The sequence below is a fragment of the Colias croceus genome, chromosome 22, assembly GCF_905220415.1.
Source record: "Colias croceus chromosome 22, ilColCroc2.1".
In the NCBI taxonomy this organism is placed as follows: Eukaryota; Metazoa; Arthropoda; class Insecta; order Lepidoptera; family Pieridae; genus Colias; species Colias croceus.
The window spans coordinates 3369656-3391665 of NC_059558.1; the positions used below are offsets into that span (position 1 = coordinate 3369656).

At 32.3% G+C, this 22010-nt stretch overlaps 3 protein-coding genes across 4 annotated transcripts; 2 read left to right on the forward strand and 1 right to left on the reverse strand.

The window, feature by feature from the left end:
• Window positions 1–1465: 1465 nt before the first annotated feature.
• LOC123701836 (BSD domain-containing protein 1-B-like) lies at window positions 1466–7942 on the forward strand. 2 transcript variants are annotated; one of them, XM_045649414.1, is made up of 9 exons: window positions 1466–1621; window positions 2667–2763; window positions 3125–3241; window positions 3560–3617; window positions 3757–3854; window positions 4255–4460; window positions 4762–4884; window positions 6117–6190; window positions 6577–7942. In XM_045649414.1, the coding sequence occupies exons 1-9, from the start codon at window positions 1611–1613 to the stop codon at window positions 6909–6911; spliced, it is 1119 nt and encodes a 372-aa protein (XP_045505370.1). In that variant the 5' UTR covers window positions 1466–1610; the 3' UTR covers window positions 6912–7942. The 2 variants fall into 2 exon arrangements, with proteins under 2 accessions (XP_045505370.1, XP_045505371.1); XM_045649415.1 differs by having other exon boundaries at window positions 6580–7942.
• A 1073-nt stretch (window positions 7943–9015) lies between these two features.
• Window positions 9016–17074, reverse strand: LOC123701957. Its single transcript, XM_045649592.1, has 10 exons — window positions 17007–17074; window positions 13156–13326; window positions 12693–12770; window positions 12330–12471; window positions 11832–12063; window positions 10643–10832; window positions 10321–10420; window positions 9972–10100; window positions 9689–9813; window positions 9016–9171 (listed from the first exon to the last, which is right to left on the reverse strand). The coding sequence occupies exons 1-10, from the start codon at window positions 17007–17009 to the stop codon at window positions 9016–9018; spliced, it is 1326 nt and encodes a 441-aa protein (XP_045505548.1). The 5' UTR covers window positions 17010–17074.
• A 159-nt stretch (window positions 17075–17233) lies between these two features.
• On the forward strand, window positions 17234–18169 carry LOC123701958 (vesicular inhibitory amino acid transporter). The gene has a single exon (XM_045649593.1). The coding sequence runs from the start codon at window positions 17234–17236 to the stop codon at window positions 18167–18169; it is 936 nt and encodes a 311-aa protein (XP_045505549.1).
• Window positions 18170–22010: the final 3841 nt, after the last annotated feature.

Sequence of the window (22010 nt, forward strand, 5' to 3'; positions counted from 1 at the left end):
CAGTCCGGGCTGTCTGGCTGGCCGCAGTGGTTGCGTTTATTAGTGCGCATCTTATCTGCACAGGAAAATATCCTTAATTTAAAGTCATTTTTTAACGCGTAATTTTTAATCTTTTGCCTTTAGATAGATCCATTAGACATACATTTTTTATTGCAAGACGTTTTTTTCGTTGTTAAATAGGTGCCAGACGCAATTTTTATTTCAATATAATTAAAATATCATCGAAATAAGTGAAATTCCATCAACATGAGTCCCAGTGAAGGATAAGTAATCACTGTGTTACTTATACTATATATAATATTCATTTTACTATTTACAGTTTTTTTGCAACAATCTACCATATCGCCTCCTTTTTCCCAACGAACCTCAAATAGGACGTTAATGTAAACTTGATAAAAACCAAATTTCATCAAGAAATTAAAGACTTTTTAACGGATTTTAAACGCGATTTATTCATTGTATTATTTTCCCAAGTCTTTAATTTCAAAATGTATAATACTCGCGTAAAATCAAACACTAGAAAATACAAATATCATCAAATTCATATTTATACCCAAAAGTGTAATAAATATGAAACCATCTATTAAAAATATTAGTTTACTAATTATTCAATATAAGTATTAAAAAAGGATAATATAATATAAATAATAAAGTTATTACTTACCTTTTAAGCGGACTCATGTTGATGTAATTTCACTTATTTCGATGACATTTTAGTTACTATTGAAATAAAAATTGCGTATGGCACCTATTTTACAACGAAAAAAACGTCTTGCAATAAAAAAATTATGTCTGATGGATCTATCTAAAGGCAAAAGATTAAAAATTAGGCGTTAAAAAATGACTTTAAATTAAGGATATTTTCCTGTGCAGATAAGATGCGCACTAATAAACGCAACCACTGCGGCCAGCCAGACAGCCCGGACTCTAACCGAAATAGCAAGAGAAACAGTATATCAAAAACCCAACTATACTAAAATGACTTTTTTTTAAACGTTGCTAGCTCCCGTACTATAAGATATAAGCTTCTTGTAGCCGAATGATTAACCGACCGGCAGGCAATAGTAGAGTATCGACTGCGTAGATACTAGATACCAGCATATCTTTTAACAGTTTTGATGAATGCGTATTGAAATGCACATTACTACATAATATTATTTTATTACACACAATTTGTAATTATGTAGGTATTCAAAATTCATATAACGCTGATTCCAAAATACCATTTGTGGCCAATGTTGCTAGTTGTAATTAATATCGTGTGCCGTGTGCACTTCACTGTCAACAATATTTAGATCCTTATGTGGATCCATAATAACCAATTCAGAATAATCTGGATATTTATCGCATCATTATATAAAACAAAATAAATTAAAAAACAGTGCTCATAGAGTAAAATAAACATTATCTGTGTCACGACCTTTCCATCGAATATTTTACGTTATCTGTAGTTGATAAAGCAAAATAGAACCTTCTGTCAACGCAAACAAAATTAAGTCAAAAATATTTCTAAATTCTCTGTAACAACAAAAACAAATCCGTCTGATAAATTATTTTACTAAAATCCATGTTCTCTAATTATTTTTCCATTAATTGAAAAAGTTGGCGAGATGGCTGAAAAGTAAGTACAAGTTCTGCCTTTGTTTATCAACACGCTTCTAAAAATATTACATAAATAAATAATCTCTGTTTTCAATTAATGCGAATCGAATCTTTATCACGTTGTAATACAAATGCGTGTTTTGATAGATTTGAGGTCATTTCGAATAACAATTACCTTACTTCAAATTCGTGTTATGAAGTCAATATATTAGCAATGCTGAACCTACTTAAACCAGTCTTTATTGGATAAATTAGCCTACCTATGCACTTGTTCCATTTAATACTTTGATATTGAATTGTATTAAGTACTTTGCTCCTAAATTAGTAACTAGATGGCAGATGCAAACTATTTTTATTTTCTTTCTAAAAACAAATAATCTGACAGGAATGTACTATGCAAACTGGTTTCATTTTCTAACATTTTCAATGGTACTCAATATTTAAATAATAATGTATTCAATGAAGTAGATTTAGTATGTTCATTTAAGATGAACAAACAAAGTCTTGAATCTTCAAAAGGTCAAATAGAATGTTTATTGTCTAATTAATTTATAATACTACTTTAAAATTCATGATGCAATGAATAAGAAAACAATAAAGATCTTCAATCAAGTCTAGAGTTAAACATTCAAAATATTCTTAAAATATTCTATCTCTAATTGTAATGATGCAAATTTATATTCCAAATTATATATTGGAATTGAGGAAGTATATAGTTTTTATAATAAATGCAGCTTTTGTGACAACATAATTAAACTGTTGGAAGCAGGATAACTACCCATCACTACATAGTATAAAACAAGTTGCTTTCTCTGTCCCTATGTCCCTTTGTATGCTAAAATCTTTAAAAGTACGCAACGGATTTTGATGAGATTTTTTTTAATAGATAGAGTGGTTCAAGAGAAGGTTTTAGTATATAATTTATTAGGTTTTAGACAAAGCAAGCGAAGCCGCGGGCGGTAAGCTAGTTTTATATAAACCGGTTTTAAATCCTCACATTGAACAAATAATGAACACACAGAGTTTATTATAGAATATTAAACTAAATTTATCATCATATTTAGGAGTGATCAAAGTCCTACTGATGCTGTCACTACTCCAAAGGAAGAAAAGTCCTCTGGGAATTGGTGGGACTCCTGGCTGACATCAGCTAAGAGCAAGGTATCTATAATTTTCTATAGTACATATTGCGAGACTTTGTATTAAGTAAAGAAGTACAGTAACTATCTCTTTTTAATCATTTGGTTATTTTTAAGTTTAACATTAACTAAAGATGAATAGCGTTACTTCAACATAAAGTATTTGTGTTTCTTATAAGACTATTCTTCCTATTTGCAATTATGATTCACTTGTCAATTTTAAAGTTTATTAATAATTGCACTTTCCCTTTGATTCTTTAAAACTTATTTCTTTGTTTTTCTGATAATTGGCTCAAAATTTAATTCCTGTTTCATTAGCTCATAGGCATAGCTATTGATTTATACATATATCTTTTAAAAATGTATTTAACTTTGATTTACAGTCAGTTGAAGTATATTCAATGGTGAAGAAGGATTTGGATGAGATTGGCACAGCTGTTAAGAGTGAAGCGAGCCACGTCTTCAATTCTACGTCCACTGTAATTGGAAACACTTTTAAGGTATGGTATTAGAACTAGAAATATGTGTATGTGTGTGAAATAAGGAAATTGTGTTTGTATAATATGTGTATCTTGGTGTGCTATTCTTCGAAAGACTGTAAAGGTATTAAAGTTTAGAGCTGTATATACTTGTATGTGTGTGCGTGTGAACTTTTGTGTGTGGGTGTGAAATAGAAAGTTTATATGTGTGTGTATATGTTGGTCTTTGATAGACAAATGATATTGAAGAGAATAATATAGGTGTGTGTGTGTGTGTGTTTTATGCATTGGGCAACAGAAAATAAAGATTTTAATGTAATAAATTGTTTTTATTTGTAGCTTGATGATGCAGAATCGCCGGCTAATGCAATGAAGAAAAGTTTTAGCAGTTTCATTGGTAAGAGCTATTTTTGATATTTCTAACACAATATTGACAATTTTTTTTTTTTGTTACAATAACACCTGTCATAGTGACATTTCATCATTATGAGTTGCCATATACATTATAAATCACATACTTTTTTTTTCTAATCAAGGTCAAGTGAGTACAGTTCTGAACCCTGAGCCTGACGATGAAGACGACACCGAAGTTATCCTATCATCTGGTGACACGACAATGCTCTCCACTTACAAGGTAAATAGTAAAAATATTTCTAAGAGTCTAAATTGTACACTTTAATTACTGTTATGGTGTTATAATTATAAAATTTATAATTGAATTTTATAAAAAAAATATCTGGAATAAAATAGTATAAAAAAAAATTTCTTAATCCAGGATTATTAACTTACATGGCGAATTTTTTTATATTGTCATATTTTGATCTGCTATCTATCACAAGTGTATGATACTAGTTGTATGACATAGACATGTTGATTTATATGTTACTAGGTGTTGCTCCTGACTTCGCCCGTGTGGCAAGGAATATTAACACTTGTCATGCATGTTATAAATATAGCGCTATCTATTGGAATTTATAAACTTTGGAGTGCTTCAAATGAAAATAATTCTTATATTTTTTCCTTTATCCCTACAGAAAGAACTCGAATCCCTCCAACGGGTAGACGCAACGTACATAGTGCCAGCGGACAGCGCACAATTCGACGCTTGGAAAGCGAGTCTCGACGGTGATGTCATCTCACCGCTAGCGGCCCGCAAACGTATGCAGAGCAGTCCATTGCTGAAGACGCAGTACGACAAGCTGGTGCCGGACGCTGTGTCGCACGAGGACTTCTGGGAGAGGTGAGTGCGGTGACGTCACCATGCTCGTGACGTCATCCCGCCCCTAACAAACACGGAAGTTTAAGATGAAATTCTACTCCTTCATTTTACACCGATAGTTTTTACCAAGTTTAAATTGAACTGCCGTATATTTCACAATTGAATTTATTTGATTGTCTGAAAAATTCTGAGTACCTTATTTTTCCATTCATACCACAGAACAAGATGAACACAGATTTTTGTCCTATGACAAAAACAGCATTTAATACTGTGGTATTTTTTACACAAAACAACATATTAGTTCAGTTACACATTCTTTCAGGTATCTCTTCCGAGTGGCTCTCTTACAAGATAGACTAGCGGCGTCATCCCGTAAACAACCGTTAGTGGAGGAACAAACGGACCCGGTGCTCGCTCACTTGCCACCCACCGAGCCTATACAGACGTAAGAATATAATAGGGTAAAAGATTTGGTGGAAGAGTACAGTCAGCAAAAAAAAAAATTTTTTCGTTTAATTTTTTAAACCAATCAGAGTAAGATTTATAGGTGAGTTTTAACAGTCAGCAAAAAAATATATTTGAACTGTGTATATAAATTTCTTTAAGAGACGAAAATACCTTCACATTTTTTTTTCGCAATACTTGTATAAAGTTTATGGCTTATAAAAAATGCATAGTCAACAAAAAAAATACATTTATACTCTGTGGAGTATCTTCAGAGATAAATAAGGTTTGAAAATTGTATTGCTTTATCAGATATAACTCGACTAACTTAACATCAGGTGCCTCGTCTGTCATTTTCCTGCTTTAAAAAAAATTGTAAGAAATAACATATCGAAATCTCGAAAAATAACATCCATTTACTAATTCAAGCTAAAAAAAATATGAATTTAATGTCAACAAAACTTTTTATTCTAGTGAGGCCGGCAGCTCCAAAGGGGAATAATCGCAATTGAATCAAATTTATTATGAAATTAAATTTTGAATGATTATTATTGTTTTTTTTTTTAATTATTATTTTGCCTGACAGGCATTCAGTCATTTAGTATTAGTTGTAGTAATTTATTATTTAATGTAAAAACTTAATAACTTTTTATAATATTTGAAACATAATACTGCTTTCCAGAAATATGGTTATGTTTTAAATTATTTTTTTGCAATGACTAGTATTAATTCACAAACTACAATGCTCTTTTCTATTAAAAAAAAAGACGGGTTGCACTCCGGGAGTGCCGGCAGAAGTGAAAACATGATTATTAACGTTCAGCATGTTTGATATTTTGGAATGGTATCCGTCTTACGCATGGAATATAAGGGCTAAAAAAAAATCCGTCTTACGCTTTTTCGATCTGGCCACGTGTCCTGACGCCAGTTTAAGATTTTATACCCAACGCCGCTAAAGAAGTTTTCACTTCAAAAATGTATATTTTCATAATAAAACAATACCAGCATTACTGTTAAATGATTCCATACACTAGAAATATAATGACGTAACTTTTAAGTCCACTTTTGTGCTAACAACATTTCGGACTACAGCTTACAACTGTAAATACATTTTATAAAAACTCTTGCCACCACCGATACATACAGATTTTACTAAATACAGAATATTTAGTAAAATACACTTAAATTGGAAAAAATAAATCGGTGTACAGTCTATGAATGTTTCCCTTACAGAAGTCCCAAAAAAGTTCTCTCCGGAATAATAGCAGAGACGCCAGAAATCGACAACGTCGTCGCGTGGGAGGATGGTAAGTTATGATTGTGTTGTGGCTTTTTTGCTTTAATATGAGAAAAAATATATAAATAATGATAAATCCAATTATATAAACATATATAAAAAGTACCGAGTTTTACGTATGTTCCTTAATGATGATGTATCTATTAGAGAGTTACTTAAAATAATAATTTTAAATAATAATCGGACAAATTGATTTTATGTACACATTATGTAATTTTTACTCAAATAAATATTTGTTTGGAGGATTAGGTAATCCTAATAATATATAAAAATGCATGGTTTCATTGCATGAATGCGATATTTTTATATGAACACAGAAAAGCAATGCTTGCTTACTAAGCTTCTAGTGTAGTTTTATCTATCAAGAGAATAAAATCACATTTCTCAACTCGACAGAAGATTTCGCAGATGACCTAGAACTAACAGAGGAACAACAAACCCTACTTTTAGAAGAATATGAAAAGGAAATAACATCGAAAAAGTTAAAAACGCCCAAAGACATAACTAACAACAACGCAGACTCGCCAAAAAAGAGCATAGACAACAAAAAAATTGCCATGGACAAAAATAAAAATAAATCACCGAGAAAAACTAAATCCGACGAATGTGGCAACTTAGTTGAGGATTATTTTGGTGATAAGGAAGTCAAGGATGACGCTAGTGCAAATTCTGATGAAAGTTGGGAAAAAGAATTTGAAATTGATGAAAAAGAGACCGTTCAAAAGGCCTGACTCTGGGCCCACTTTCTTAGACCATAGATAAGAAATTAGTCTAGAAAACCATAGACTTGGAAACAGTACTGTGTATTCAAATAACAGCTTATATAAAACTGTATAAGGGAAATATAAATGCTATTTTTACATATTACATACATATATGGTCATAGCTTAGTCATAATGCTAGTGTCACACAATAAAAAATGCCGGCAAATTGGCATGACATGGGGCTTGTTCATAATTAAAAAAAAAACAGGTAATAACTAGTTATTATTTAAAAGAAAATTTAGTAAAGAGAGTCATAATACCTTATTTAGAGGACATTTTTACAGCCATAGATAAAAATGTTGCGCCATGATACGTTTTGGCGCGAAATATATTCAGTATAGGTTATAAACGCACCTTTATTTTACGCTTCCATTTTGAATTAAAATAATTTAGAGATAATTTTGTCGACGTTTTCTTTTGTTATTGTTAGGTTAAATTCTTGTTTTTATCAAAAAGTCTTTATTTTATATTGTAACTGTCTATTTAATTTTAAATTTAAATACTTTTTATACATATATTGCCTTTAAGACTTTGAGACAAAGCTGTCTCACTACCTCCCTTGTTGAATATTTTTAAAAATTTGATCACATTTTTGTACAATGTAAGTTTTACATTATTTCTTTTTCATTCCTCGATGAATTTTATGATTTTATATTTTATTTACTTGTACTTTTTATTATTTGTGTATTTCCAACCAGAGACGTATGTGTTTTATTACAATAAATGTTTATAGTATATACAGGGTGGGCTTAAATAACCGATGGATTTTAACTGATTTTTAACCTATAGACCCGTATAATTTATATCAAATTAGGTTAAATTTGAACATTCAGTAAAACAGATAATATAAGATCGATATCTATGGTAGTAATTATGACAATTTTAATCCATCAGTTGTTTATGACACCCTGTATATACAACCCGTTATTGAGTAAGCTAAATAATAAGTATTAGAATGAAACAATTGTAATTTTAATATACATTAAATTTTTAAGTTATGCATCGTTTTAATATAGGTGGTGTTCGGCAAAAAGTATTAAAGTACTATTATGGGTGTCTCTGTTTATACTGAATATGTAAAAATCTGTATAAAAGATGACAGTAGGGTGTCCATGAATATCCATATTTTTTTTTCTTACCTAGATGTCTTTTATAACACAGCCCTAAAGATAATTTAAGTATAAGAATTTTGTTTGACTATTGTTTGTTTAAATACCTGTTAAACTTATCCTAGCACTCGCCAAATTCATGGACACCGTGGATGTACGAAATTTTCAGCATTATATTGACAATACAAAAATATTTGGCTTCAGTGCAATATGACATTGTGTGCATGTGGTGTGGAATTTAACGTACATAAAATTTGTAAAACATAACAGTTGTCTAAACCTTTTAAATTACTATAATATAACGAAACCATTCTGCTGAAGCATAAAATAAAAACAAATCTATTGAAACTTCATTACAAAGATATCTTACATCGCTACATTGTTTGCTATCTTCGATGTGTAAATTAATATAATTTAAAAAATGTTGAAGAGAAGAGATAGTAATGCGAAATAATGAAATTGAACCAAACATAATAATATTATGATACGCCATCTTGCTCACACAAAGTTGATTCGTATTTCGTGTGCGATTCATAAAAAAAATTGCAAATGTTACAAAAAAATAAAAATTGCAATAAAATTGATATTTATTCTGATTAAATATAATGTTTTAATCTACGTTAAATTTTACACCACCATTAAAATTTATTATAGTGCTATAAGTGTAACTCACATTTGAGTTAAAATTAGACTTCGTTATGTTTGTGTAAATTATGATTATGATATTAATAAAAGTTATTAAAAATCGTAACTGTCGTTTTATTTTACTTCAGCCAGTATTTATTGTCAGCTACAGACTAACTCGATAATAATTTAACTTTCTAGTGTCTTCAAATTGCAAATACAAAAATATTTCTCTCCGGGTGCTCCGGGCCCATTATCAGTATAAGTGGATTGCTGGTATCCTATACTAAAGTTTGTTGTTATAAGGTAAATGAAACAAAATGTTCGCTGTGACAAGTTTATTTCTGTCCGGGCGCGTTAACACTAAGCGGTGGGTTGGCCAGGTGCGGGTAGTAGGCGGCGGATAACGATCCGGGCGCGGGGGGCGAATCGCCGGCCTGCGGGCGCGGGTGGTGGGGGGGCGCGCCCATCCATTGCGGGTACCAGTAGAGACCCTGTTTGTTTTGAATATTACAGTTTATCTTATGGAAATGTTTTTGCGGGAATTAAATGTAGATAGTGTTCATATTTTTAAGCTATTGCATAGCTTCTATCGCAGGCCTTGAGCACGGGGACCGAATCTAGAAATTCCGTAACGTAAAAACCTCACGCTCCTCACGCTCCCCACTCCGACGGGCGGAGGTGTGGCTTGAAGGCATAGCTATGCAATAGCTTTACCGCGGCAGTCCCCGAGTGCCACACGTATTTTTGTTTCTTTATATAAAGCATACTACATGGTAACAATATCGCAAAATGCTTGCATCTTGCGTAGAAAATTATAATATCAGTCAAAACCGTGTCTACGGAGCGGCAACGTCGCGTCAGTCGCCCGTCATGCGTTTGTCGTGCAGCCGTGGACAAAACACCCATTTTAGATTATTTCTACGTATCGTCAATAGCAAAGGAGTACGTAAGCCTTCTATATTGAACTTAAGTTCACACTGCCTTCTTTCCATATTTATACAACATTACCTTATTATTATTAGCTCCAGAACAAGTGTATCTATACTCGTTAACAGTGAGTGGATCTAAGTAGCTGATTCCAGCAATCGACCCATAGTTCGGCGGGAACATGAACCAGCAGCCGTCGAGGGAATCTGTATTATATTAAAAATAACTACGTTAAAAAAAACCGACTTCAAAATGGGAAAAATAAAAAAATAAAAAGATTTGATATTATTAATTACTACATATTATTTAGATGTGCTATTTATTAAATAGGTTTGATTTCGGCGCCGCACATAAGTATACTTACAGGTAATATTAGCGAACTCATGGCCCGGTGGTTCCGTAGAGTGTATGTTGTAGGGCTCAGTCGTTTGTTCGATGAAAGGCGGTATTGGAGTCAGACCCGTGCCCGGATCACCGGGGATTATAAATGGACCTATTTATAAATAAAAAATAAGAAAAGCTCTTAAAAAAAATGTTTATCCTTATTTTAGGTTTCCAACAATTGGTTTAACTAGGTGTGTTTTTTAGCATCGTCGATTAGTGCTTAAAGGATCTTAAAGATGAGACACGTAACTTCGAAAGTATTTCACGTAATAGGATACTTTGTTTCAAAAAGTGGGTAGTTGTTAATATGATATTGATTGAATACATACCTCCGTAGAAATTAGTATTATTCCATTCACATACATGGTGATCGCAAGCCAAAGGAGAGGATTTTTCTTTCGTGTAATATGAGTGACCATTTGGCAGAAACTGCAAATAAGTTTTCAAATTTATCTTTAGTAATTTGAGACCATGTTGATAAAATAAAATTTGTCTCTTTTGATCATAGCTGATAGATACCTACGTTGACATAACGTAAATGGCAACTTTATAAGAAGGTCGAATTTCAACTCCGGGATTCGAGCAAATCCAATTTATTTAGTTCATAGAATGTTATGGATATAAAACATAATATAGCTGTGAATAACTTACCAGCATATAATCAAAATGGCGGAACCGTATCCCCTGAATGTTAAAGTCCAAAATAAAAGAGCCAGAAGTGATAATACATGATGCAGCAGTAAGTGGTGGCAGCTTATACACCTCTGTACCGCATTTGACGATCGCCTTAGGAAGGGTGGAGACGTCACGGATGTGTTGTAGGTTCTTTTTGAAGGGGAACCTATGATATGAGTTTTGTTTATTGATCACTAAGAAACAATAGCATAGTAATGCCTCCCTAGCCGATTTCGGCTTAGATGACTCGTATTTCCTATCTACAGTACTGCCAGTGAAGAATTATGCAATTTGAATCGCTCATGGCATTTTTTCTAAGCAAGACATTCGTTACCTTTGGTCAAACCTGGCCAAAGATAACATAATATCTGTTCTTGGTTGGATTTGTATTTATTCTTTAATTTAATAATATTTACCCTGTATTAACAGATGTCGCATAAGTTTGTAACAGCAATACATTTTACTTGACATCGTGGCAAATATCCAACACAATATTCTGTTATGTGTTTTGTAGCCTGTCGACCTATATTCCGTTATATGAAATGTTTTCCTTCATTTTTATTGGTAGGTACTCTTTCAACACTACCTGTTATTGCTTCAATATTTCCATTCTTAAATGCGTCTTTTTTTTATTTACAAAGATATACTTGTGTGTTCATCTATGAAGTCGTATAAAAATATTGGTAGGTCATTTCATTTTCATTTTCATTTTCATTACAATATACTTGAAGTTACAATAAAATTTCAGCCAGTTGTGAGATGTGACTTATCCTACTAATATTATAAATGCGAAAGTTTGTATGGATGTATGGATGTATAAATGAATGGATGTTTGTTACTCTTTCACGTAAAAACTACTGAACCGATTACAATGAAATTTAGCACACATATAGAGGGTAACTTGGATTAACACATAGGATAGTTTTTATCCCGGAAATCCCACAGGAACGGGAACTATGCGGGTTTTCCTTTGCAAACGCGGGCGAAGCCGCGAGCGGAAATCTAGTTGTCTATAATGTATTCCACCTGACCTGGTTCAGCTTTTAGTTGACTAAGTAGATTTTTATATACATATTTTGTTCTTGATACCTACCTAAATGGCTACATGTACATGGTTAATAATTCAATTTTCTCCTTACTAGGAAACATCACAGATTAGACCTACCTATAAATACATAAACCCACATGGCACTCCAAACCATGTATATAATTGTCCATCTGGAACACAATATTCGGGTCCTCTTCCAGGAAGTATTTGTTGTCATCCATAAAATGTACGAAGCCAAGGAAATGGAAGCCACGATCCTTGCAATATGGGGAGGTGCCGCGACCCATCTCGTAGATATCGCTATAGAGTTCAGACACGAAGAGATAGACGTTCTTACCGCAATAGTATTCTGGAATATGGAATAGAAGCATTTTCACAGGCAGAAGAATGTTCAGTTTTTATTACTACTAGGTGAAGAAAAATATCAAGCTAGGAAATGAATGTAACTGAAACAGAACTATTACTTTAGAAAGATTAAAATATCCTTAAAAATTATTTTCGACTTTCAATAGATGAGATTCGAGAGGCTCTCAAGAAAACTTCTTTTGGTCTATAATATTGTTCAGCTTAAATACTATTGGTCCATTAATGGTAGATAAGGTTCTTTTGTCTTACCTTGGCTCAAATAAAACTCCATAGGAACAGCACCACCCGCCCCTGCGTTATAAGTTGCCACTCTTTCTGTTTTTATCGCGTTATGATTATCATACATGGTCAACATGTTGTCTATAACATCGTCTAGAGCTATTAGCAGTATCTACAAAGATGAATGAATGAATGAATGAAAATACTTTATTTGCACCAACACAAGGAGACAATATGAAAAAACACATGCAAACAAACACGTACAAAAAGGCGGCCTTATCGCTAAAGCAGCGATCTCTTCCAGGCAAAGATCAGGTTTTCAAAAGTACTGTTATGGGCTTTTTAAATGAACGAAGCATTTACAATCGATATAATATGTATTTTATTAGGTACCTTTAGTTCTTTGATATGCATGTTTATAAATCTTCCTAGGTGATCGGTAGCTATGTGAACATGTTCATTTATGATATACTGAAACAACAAATGCCTTCTATACTACTTTTATATAAACAGAACAAATCACTTATGCGTTTCAAAATTCCAACTTGTGAAAAAATAGCTTCTAACGCTTAGAGCATTCTATGTTCTAACGCGTCGTGGTCATCGTAAAAAGTCTACATTGCGTTATGGATCTTGAAAATGCTAACGCCGCGTTGTGATAATCCTAGGAAGACACAGCAAAATCGTGTCACGGCTGCGGCTGACATGCCATTTGGCCACGACGCGTCGCTATGAAGAAAGGACATGACGTGTTTTGAAAATGAATTGGTTTATCTCTTTACGGACAGGCTTTTATTACGTAAAACTCGTATTTAATATTTAGCATCACCAATCTCTGTATTGTACTGCCCATTACCTGATCTGGAGCTCGTTTAATCTTCATCATTTCTATCTGAAAGTGCGCCAGATGGTCCAGTTTGTCTGTCGGGTCGTGGCCATATATCTCATACGCATCTATTATCATGGCCAGGGTAATGTTGTCACTAGGCTCTTGGCAGCAGGGGTGGTTGCGTATGTCATAAGCATTCTGGAAGATTATTGGTATTAGTGTGGTATGGCGTTCTGTCTTTAATAATTGATTGCCAGAATAATAAGATGTTCTGTATCACGCAATAATTGTTGTTTGTTACAGTAGTTATGTAACTCAATCATATTAAAATTGTTTTCTTAAACTATGGATAACTAAACTTAAACTATATTAGAGCCGGAAATTTCATGTGTACAGAGTTTATTATAACAAATTAAATTTATTCGGAATCGAAAGTACTTACTATGATAGTAAAATAACATATTAAAATAAACTCTAGCCACCTCCTGCTCAATAAAACCATATCGGAGTCAGTATTGTTGCGAAATACCTACAAAACATAAGTTATTAAATAATTGCCAATTATATTTGATTTCTTTTCAACAACGAAATAATAATTGCTTACAAAATAACAGCCAATAAAACTCACTTGTTCACGCAAAAAGGTACATAAAATGTTATGCAAATGTCTTAAATTCTTAATTCCTTGGCTTATAGTATTTCTCCTTCTAGACTGCTGGTCATAAACAATGCTACCATCTCATTAGAATATGTTAAAATAGGAACACTTTTGGGCAACCATTGTTTAGAAAAATAAGCAAACTGAAACCAAAACTACTCATTTTATCCTAGATTCCGTTCTTACAAATATTGCCCCCGAATCTACTACAAATAGGTACCTGAGTTAACGTAGTAACAGTTTAGAAAACTGTGCCTATGTTGCAGTTCTACTCGAAACTAACTATTGCCTATTGCTTAATTAACTGAAATTAAAAAAATATTAAATATAAATGGATTATGTTTATGGAAATGAAATGAAATGAAATGAATTTATTCGCAAGAAAAGTGGTAATACATTGGTGTTATGAGAGAACATGTTCTACACAATTCGCCAGTCTCAGCTGGCATGCGAATAGTTACATTAACTAAATTTTACAGTGCTTGTTAAATTTTAAATTTTAATATAAATTATAAACATTTTATTAGCGATGATGACAGAGATTCAAATCAAATTATAATAAATTATTACATATTTGCATCAAAAAATTCATTTAAATTATAATAGCATTTGTCAATTATCCAGTTTTTAAGCTTAAACTTAAATCTATTTAACGGTAGCTCTCTTATATTTTTAGGTAAGGCGTTAAATATATTTATGGCCATGATATATGCATTTTTTTTACATAAAGTTGTTCTGTGCTTTGGTATTATCAACCTGGTCGGGTCTCTCTGTCCAAGTTGACAGTTCTCCCCTGCACTATTGAAGATCTTGTAATGTTTTTTCACGAAGGAAGGGTTAATAGAAATATAAAGAAGAATAAATCAGGATAAAATTCTGATGAGCTAGAACTCTCATAAAGGCCGTTTTTACCAATTTATGTTCTTACATAGCCTGGCGCTAGTATAGTAGTGTTTGATACTTGATAGATTTTTTTTTACGTATCTCGTTCGTTCGTATCTTTATAATTAATTATTCGAAATTAATATTGATCTAGTTACGAATGAAACAATATTTCTAAGCTCGATATATATTTTAGATTATGTTTCAACTGGAATAAAAGTTGTACTAACAAAACGCACTCGTAAGAAAAGACACCGAAGTTCGAATGTATTTTCAATAGGTAGGTAGGTAGAGCTTATATTAGATAAATCGTATTATTTATATGTACGTATTTGTACATCCATTAGTAAAAATAATACTTATAAGAAAAATCTTATTAAGTAGTATTATTTTTTAATTAAAAAATATAGATAGGTAGATATGTAAAAGTTATGCAAAGCAGTAGTTTACACTATTTCAAATAAATTTCAGCTTCGTAAATATGCCTTTTTGAAAAGATACTAATTAAAATTTAAATTTTTATCAATAGAGTCTATTGTGTATAAAAATAATTCTAAAATAATAAAAACAATGCTTAAAAAATTACAATTCTATTGTATTTATAGCTTATTAATACATGTACTAATTCCCACTATTAAAGAAACATCAGCCACTTATCATTCTGACCCCACATTGCCTGACAAAGTTATACGTTTAATATCGCATGTAATATCTAACTGGTGGTATCGATCGCGTTACTGCGCACAGCATCCGCGTCGCTCTGTTACACCTACAGAGTCCCACCATCTCAACATTATACTCACAATTACCGGATAAAATGTTACAATAAACGCCTCAAACGGTTCAAATCAAACCTAAAATGAACGCGACTCAAATGTTCTAATAGAACACAGTTTCAAATTCGAAAATCGAAGTGTTTAAAAAACGGGCCACAATGGCGATTCCAAAAATTAAAAATGTAATGTGAGTGAAAAAAACTAGTGTAACGAAGTCTTCCAATAGATTAATTAAATTAAATTAAAGTAGATGATAAATTAAATATATTTATTACATAAATCGATGTCTTCCTGTTACGTCAATTTTGGATTATATAATTATTGAAAGGTATACATAATATAGATATAAAGGGTAGAAAAAATTCAAGATGAATCTAGGGCGTTTTAAGTTACCGCCTATCAAGAATGTGCTGGATGTGGCAATGCAGACAGTAAGGCAGCAAGTTCCAGACAAACCTGGGACTTCACCGCGCCCACCGCAAAATGTCCGATTTGCTAATGCAGGTAAGAAAAAAAAACTATATCTATATTCTTAACCAATTTATTTTAAATAAAAAATAGTAGTTCGTAATAATAGATCTAAACCTATGCGTGGAGACTATCATCAATGGATCATGAAATTTTCAAATGAAAAGAATAATAGTCCACTTTGGTATTTCAATAAAAAGAAAAGAATTAACATAATCAATTAATTCATAGGAGAACATAACGAAGTAATTACTAATTATCGTCAAAGTCATAGCATACTGTCTAATAACTAAAAAATATGACTAAAAACGAAGACGTGTTTTTTTTTTGACGTGTAACATTTTTAAAATGATAAAATGGTAACAACAGAATAAAACTGGAGCATTATTTTTGAACAGACAGGGGCGAAAGCTGTGAGCTATCCACCATGAATGAAACGACATCCCCATCGTACCAATCGACGAATCCTACGAACCCATTTCTGAGCGGTCAACTCCAAGCTGAAGATTCCTTTACCAGCTACCAAAATACGTACCCACAGCAAGATGGAGCGGCTCCAAGGTACCAGTTAATAATTAATAATTGGGTTTTTAAAATACGAAAGCTATTGGGAAATAATTTGATTTATCTGTATGGAACATAATGTTTTATTTGTGTTGAAGATCATTGTTTCTAATAAGTTGGATAGTGTCAATACTCAAAATATTAACATCCGTAAAATAAAATACAAGACATAAGTATTTGACATTAAAATTCATGCGAATTGTTGGTCTTAATTTTTGTCTCTTATATAGGGATGTATATCGTTGTTATTCAAGACGACACTGGTGAGGTTAAGTAAAAAGTATTTTTTTTTAACAGAACTCAAAGCATGCAGAGCGTTGATTTCTATGCCTCATCAGAAGAAGGTGGATTTGAAGAAGGTGGTGGTAATCCAGGCCACAAAATCAATGAATTTCAAGCTGCTTGGAACGTTACTAATGCTATTCAGGTAAGTCGAGAAGTAAATAATATGAAGCAGATAATATTATTATGTTTTTATGATTAAAATGTTAATTTATTACTTCAATAGGGAATGTTCGTGGTTTCCTTACCATTCGCTGTACTTCAAGGAGGATATTGGTCCATAGCGGCCATGATTGGCATCGCTCACATCTGCTGTTATACAGGAAAAATACTCGTGGAGTGCCTCTATGAAGACGATCCCGTATCAGGACAACGTGTCCGCGTTCGGGATTCATACGTCAGTATCGCGAAGGAGTGCTTCGGTAGAAAATATGGTGCCAAAATAGTCAATATTGCTCAGATAATAGAGCTCCTTATGACTTGTATTCTGTACGTTGTTGTGTGCGGTGATCTTATGATTGGCACTTTCCCTGATGGCTCCATCGACACCCGATCTTGGATGATGCTTACCGGCATTTTCCTTTTGCCGTTGGCATTTCTGAAGTCTCTCAAAAGTGTGAGCATGTTGTCGTTCTGGTGCACAATGAGCCATTTAATAATCAACGCTATTGTCATTGGCTATTGCATTCTTTACATTGGCGAGTGGGGATGGTCGAAAGTGAAGTGGAATCTCGATTTTGAAAATTTCCCCATCAGCTTGGGCGTCATTGTGTTCTCCTATACTTCGCAAATATTCTTGCCCACGCTCGAGGGAAATATGGAGGACAGATCTAAATTCGAATGGATGTTGAATTGGTCCCACATCGCAGCGGCTGCATTCAAATCGATATTTGGATACATTTGTTTCTTAACGTTCCAAAACGATACGCAGCAAGTTATCACAAACAATCTAAGGTCTGCTGGATTCAAAGGTCTCGTCAATTTCTTCCTCGTGGTCAAAGCAGTGCTCAGCTATCCTCTTCCTTACTATGCGGCGTGCGATTTGCTGGAACGCGTTCTCTTTAGAGGAAAACCTAAAACACCGTTCCCACCAATATATGCTTTAGACGGTGAACTAAAAGTTTGGGGTCTCGCTTGGCGGCTCGGAGTGATAATGTTTACCATTTTGATGGCAGTGTTCATACCCCATTTCCTGATTCTCATGGGTTTTATCGGCAGTTTCACAGGAACCATGTTGAGTTTCATCTGGCCAGCTTACTTCCATTTGAAGCTGAAGGCCAATCAGCTGGACAGTAGCACCGTCGCATACGATTATTTCATCATGGGTTTGGGTGTCCTGTTTGGAATTATTGGCATGTACGACTCCGGTTCGGCTCTAGTCAAAGCTTTCAAAATCGGGCTGCCGTTTTAATTTTCCGTAGCGTTTTAGATCATTGTTGAACTATTTTTAGAGTATTGCATATAATTAAATGTCTTATATTTATGAACCTGCAAGTTTTTGCGGTATATCTAAAGTGTTATGCCAACATTATCTAGTCTGATGTGATTTTGTAACTTAGATTGGTTAGATGTTAAGAATTTGAAATACTCATTGTTGCGTTGAAGTGATATATCCAATGTCTTCCACAAAAATTTTTAGACTTAAGCATATGATATTTATTATAATAATTATATTAGTATTGACTGTATGTCTATATGTACAACATTTATTTAGAAATTTAAGCGGCAATCCATTGTCTTCCAATAAGATATTTGAATCTCTTCAACAACGAAGTCTTCCATGAAATTTAAAAAGCTTAATACTTATTGTATATTGAGCCTGAACTACTGATTTATCTTCAGCGATGTATGACAATAAATTAACATATTGAGCATTTACTTAGAATATGATTTGTAAGAATATGATATTCCAAGTCATATGGTGCAATATTGACAGATTGAATGATGTTAAACTTCTTTCTTTCTTTCTTTGAAACGTCGAGATTAAAGTTGTTTAAATTCAACTTTAAATAAAGAGAAAAATAATGCTTTCTTTAAGCCTGACTTCACTACGAATAACAATATCACTGTTTACCAGTAGGTATGTCAACGTTGGTTAATATTATGCTCAGAATCTGGTCTACAACATTTTTGAAGGTAGATATTAAATAATAGTCAATTAAGAAATTGCTTAGAAGTTAGATCCATAAATTATATTGGAAAATGTCGCTTTTGATAAATCCGTGGGAAATGCTCGAAATAATTTTGAAATATATATTATATATTCGATATACATTTTTTAAAGAATTATACAAAGAAATTGATTTGAAATTTAAGAAATAATTAATTACATGAAAATTTTTCTTTTTACTCAGAAAAATAATTTATTTTAAATGAAATACTTAACTGAACAAATATGTTATTTTAAAAATAGATTGTATTGCAATCATTGCAATGTTGTGAAATTTTATAAGTACTTACCTAATTTTTGTAATTATTTTTCCCAACTATGTTAAAATGGGGGAAGAAGTATTTAAGAACGACTATAATTTTTTATAAACAAAAAAATTGGTTGCCTGTAAAGTCGGTATACGGGCGAAAGTTTTACGTGACAACGACTTTTTATGTCTGTCTCTCTCGCTCTTAGGCGGGCTAACCATGCCCGAGTGGAAGGGACGCGTGCCTCTCACTCGCTCTCATTGTGAGCGCATAACGTGAGCGGAGCGTAACGCAGTTTCTTGAAGTGTCACCCGGCAAACCAACTTATAAGACGTTGTCACGTCAAAAACTTAACCGAGACAATAAATACCCCAATTTTTTTTTAAATTTATTGAATTATTTAATATGTATAATGTATATCTACTAATATTCCCGTATGAATGTTGTGGACATATCTTCTGGTTGAATTTAAAATACATCCATATTATTTAAAATCCTTATCTGTTGTTAATTGTAAAGCATAATAGAATAGACAATAATATATGCTATGTAGTTAAATGAGTGTGGTTGTTTGTCATATAACTTATTAATTAATATTATATTAAAAACGTTTTTTTTTATTAATTTATAGTGAATTATTTTCAAAGCACAGATATGCACAAAATAATATATCTTACAAATTGACTATAATATATGCTGGGTAAGGATACGAGGGTTTTTTCCCAAAAAAAATACGTTTCAATTACCTAGTTTAAAAAATCTATATGTCAATGTAAATCCAGGGCTTCCATTTTCAAATTTGACATTTGTTACAAAATTATATGTAGCTCAATGTTATAGTCCTTTCCACCTAAGATGATTCCTGTGACACATCGATTTTTGACACGTGTAGAGATGTCTTTACTGAAATCATATCAATTGTTTCCGATAATCGATAATATTTTATAAGTAAATGAAATCGATTTGAATAAAGCACCAAAATTAGTTTTTTCGGCATTTCGCCAACAATTAACTAAGGAAACTTAGTAAACAACAGCAACAAAAAGTCAGCAATAACAATTAGTAACAATAATAGAATACCACGTAAAGTATCAATATAAAAATGCAACTTGTATGCAAGGCTGACGCACTCGTACGGACGATTGACTCGATTGACAAACGAGCACAAGATGGGCGCCGATTATATGATTTTCCAACTCTATGATTTTTGAACGATCCATTTCATGTACACGAATTGCGTAGGTATTATATTTTTGTGTTATTTTAATTTATTTTTCATTATATTAAACTAAACAATACTGTTTTTAATTTATAAGCTTTAGATGTTTCATTTTTATATTTTTGGTAATAATGCCGCCATAAAATAAAAATATTATGCACTAAAATTATTTTGGCGTTTTAAACATAAAATACGTAATTCGGAACACGATGAAGTGTCACAGGAATCATCCTAAGTGAAAAGGACTCTAAGATGATTTCTGTGACACATCGATTTTTGACACGTGTAGAGATGTCTATACTGAAATCGTATCAATTGTTTCCGATAATCGATAATATTTTATATGGAAATGAAATCGATTTGAATAAAGTACCAAAATTAGTTTTTTCGGCATTTCGCCAACAATTAACTAAGGAAACTTAGCAAACAACAGCAAAAAAAAGTCAACAATAACAATTAGTAACAATAACAGAATACCATGTAAAGTATCAATATAAAAATACAACTTGTATAGAAGGCTGAGGCACTCGTACAGACGATTGACTCGATTGACAAACGATCACAAGATGGGCGCCGATTTTATGTTTTCCAACTCTATGATTTTTCAACGATCCATTTCATGTACACGAATTGCGTAGGTATTATATTTTTGTGTTATTTTATTTTATTTTTCATTATATTAAAATAAACAATACTGTTTTTGATTTATAAGCTTAAGATGTTTCATTTTTATATTTTTGGTAATAATGCCGCCATAAAATAAAAATATTATGCACTAAAATTATTTTTGCGTTTTAAACACAAAATACGTAATTCGGAACACGACGAAGTGTCACAGGAATCATCCTACGTGAAAAGGACTATAATAATTGTAATTATTGTTTTAAAAAAATATCCTAATAAGATGCAATAATGTTTTGAATTATATCTAAGCATGTATATTGTGATGAAATGCAAATTTAGGTGTGTATTAATGAATATGAAATGTTATTCGAATATTGTTGTTTCATTTTAACTCTCCTTTGTTATGGCAATACCTGTATAAAAATAAGTTTTCCTTTTGATAAAAGGTGCTTGCTTACCCTTAATCCATAGAATCTTTTATGATTTTAAGGTGCTGTTGAACAATAATAATAATTTAAAACATCGTTAATGGATAATTTTTTGGAAAAAATATTGCTTGAATATTTTTTCCAAACTAAAATGAAGGAATTTCAAATCTTGGTAACTTTCTTGCATGTTAATTTCCTAATTTCCATGAGATACCATAAAAATATATTACGACTAGCTTACCGTCCGCGGCTTCGCCCGCTTTCTCTTAGACGATTTGAGATTTAAACTATCCTATCTCTCAAGTTGAATCGAACTGCACATGGTGTGCGAATTTTATTATAATCGGTTTAGTGGTTTAGGAGTCCATTGAGGACAAACATTGTGACACGAGATTTATATATAATAGATATTGTATAATTGAATTCACATATTTTTCTTGAAAATTCATAATTGTTAACATTTAATAACTTTTTAATAAATTTAACAATAATTGGCAATTACTAAAAAGAACATACGCAGTAATTGGCGCGAAGGCGTTCTTTTCGGCCGCCATGTTGCAAAA

Bases quoted from the DNA above. Each gene is read 5' to 3' on its own strand.
- LOC123701836 (XM_045649414.1), top strand. The intron at 3,242-3,559 runs GTATGGTATTAG...TTTTATTTGTAG, and splicing joins TAATTGGAAACACTTTTAAG to CTTGATGATGCAGAATCGCC. The intron at 3,855-4,254 runs GTAAATAGTAAA...TTATCCCTACAG, and splicing joins CAATGCTCTCCACTTACAAG to AAAGAACTCGAATCCCTCCA.
- LOC123701957 (XM_045649592.1), bottom strand. The intron at 12,064-12,329 runs GTAAGACAAAAG...TCCATATTCCAG, and splicing joins GGAGTTTTATTTGAGCCAAG to AATACTATTGCGGTAAGAAC. The intron at 9,814-9,971 runs GTAAGTATACTT...AATATAATACAG, and splicing joins TGAGTTCGCTAATATTACCT to ATTCCCTCGACGGCTGCTGG.
- LOC123701958 (XM_045649593.1), top strand. From the start codon at position 17,234: ATGACTTGTATTCTGTACGTTGTTGTGTGCGGTGATCTTATGATTGGC.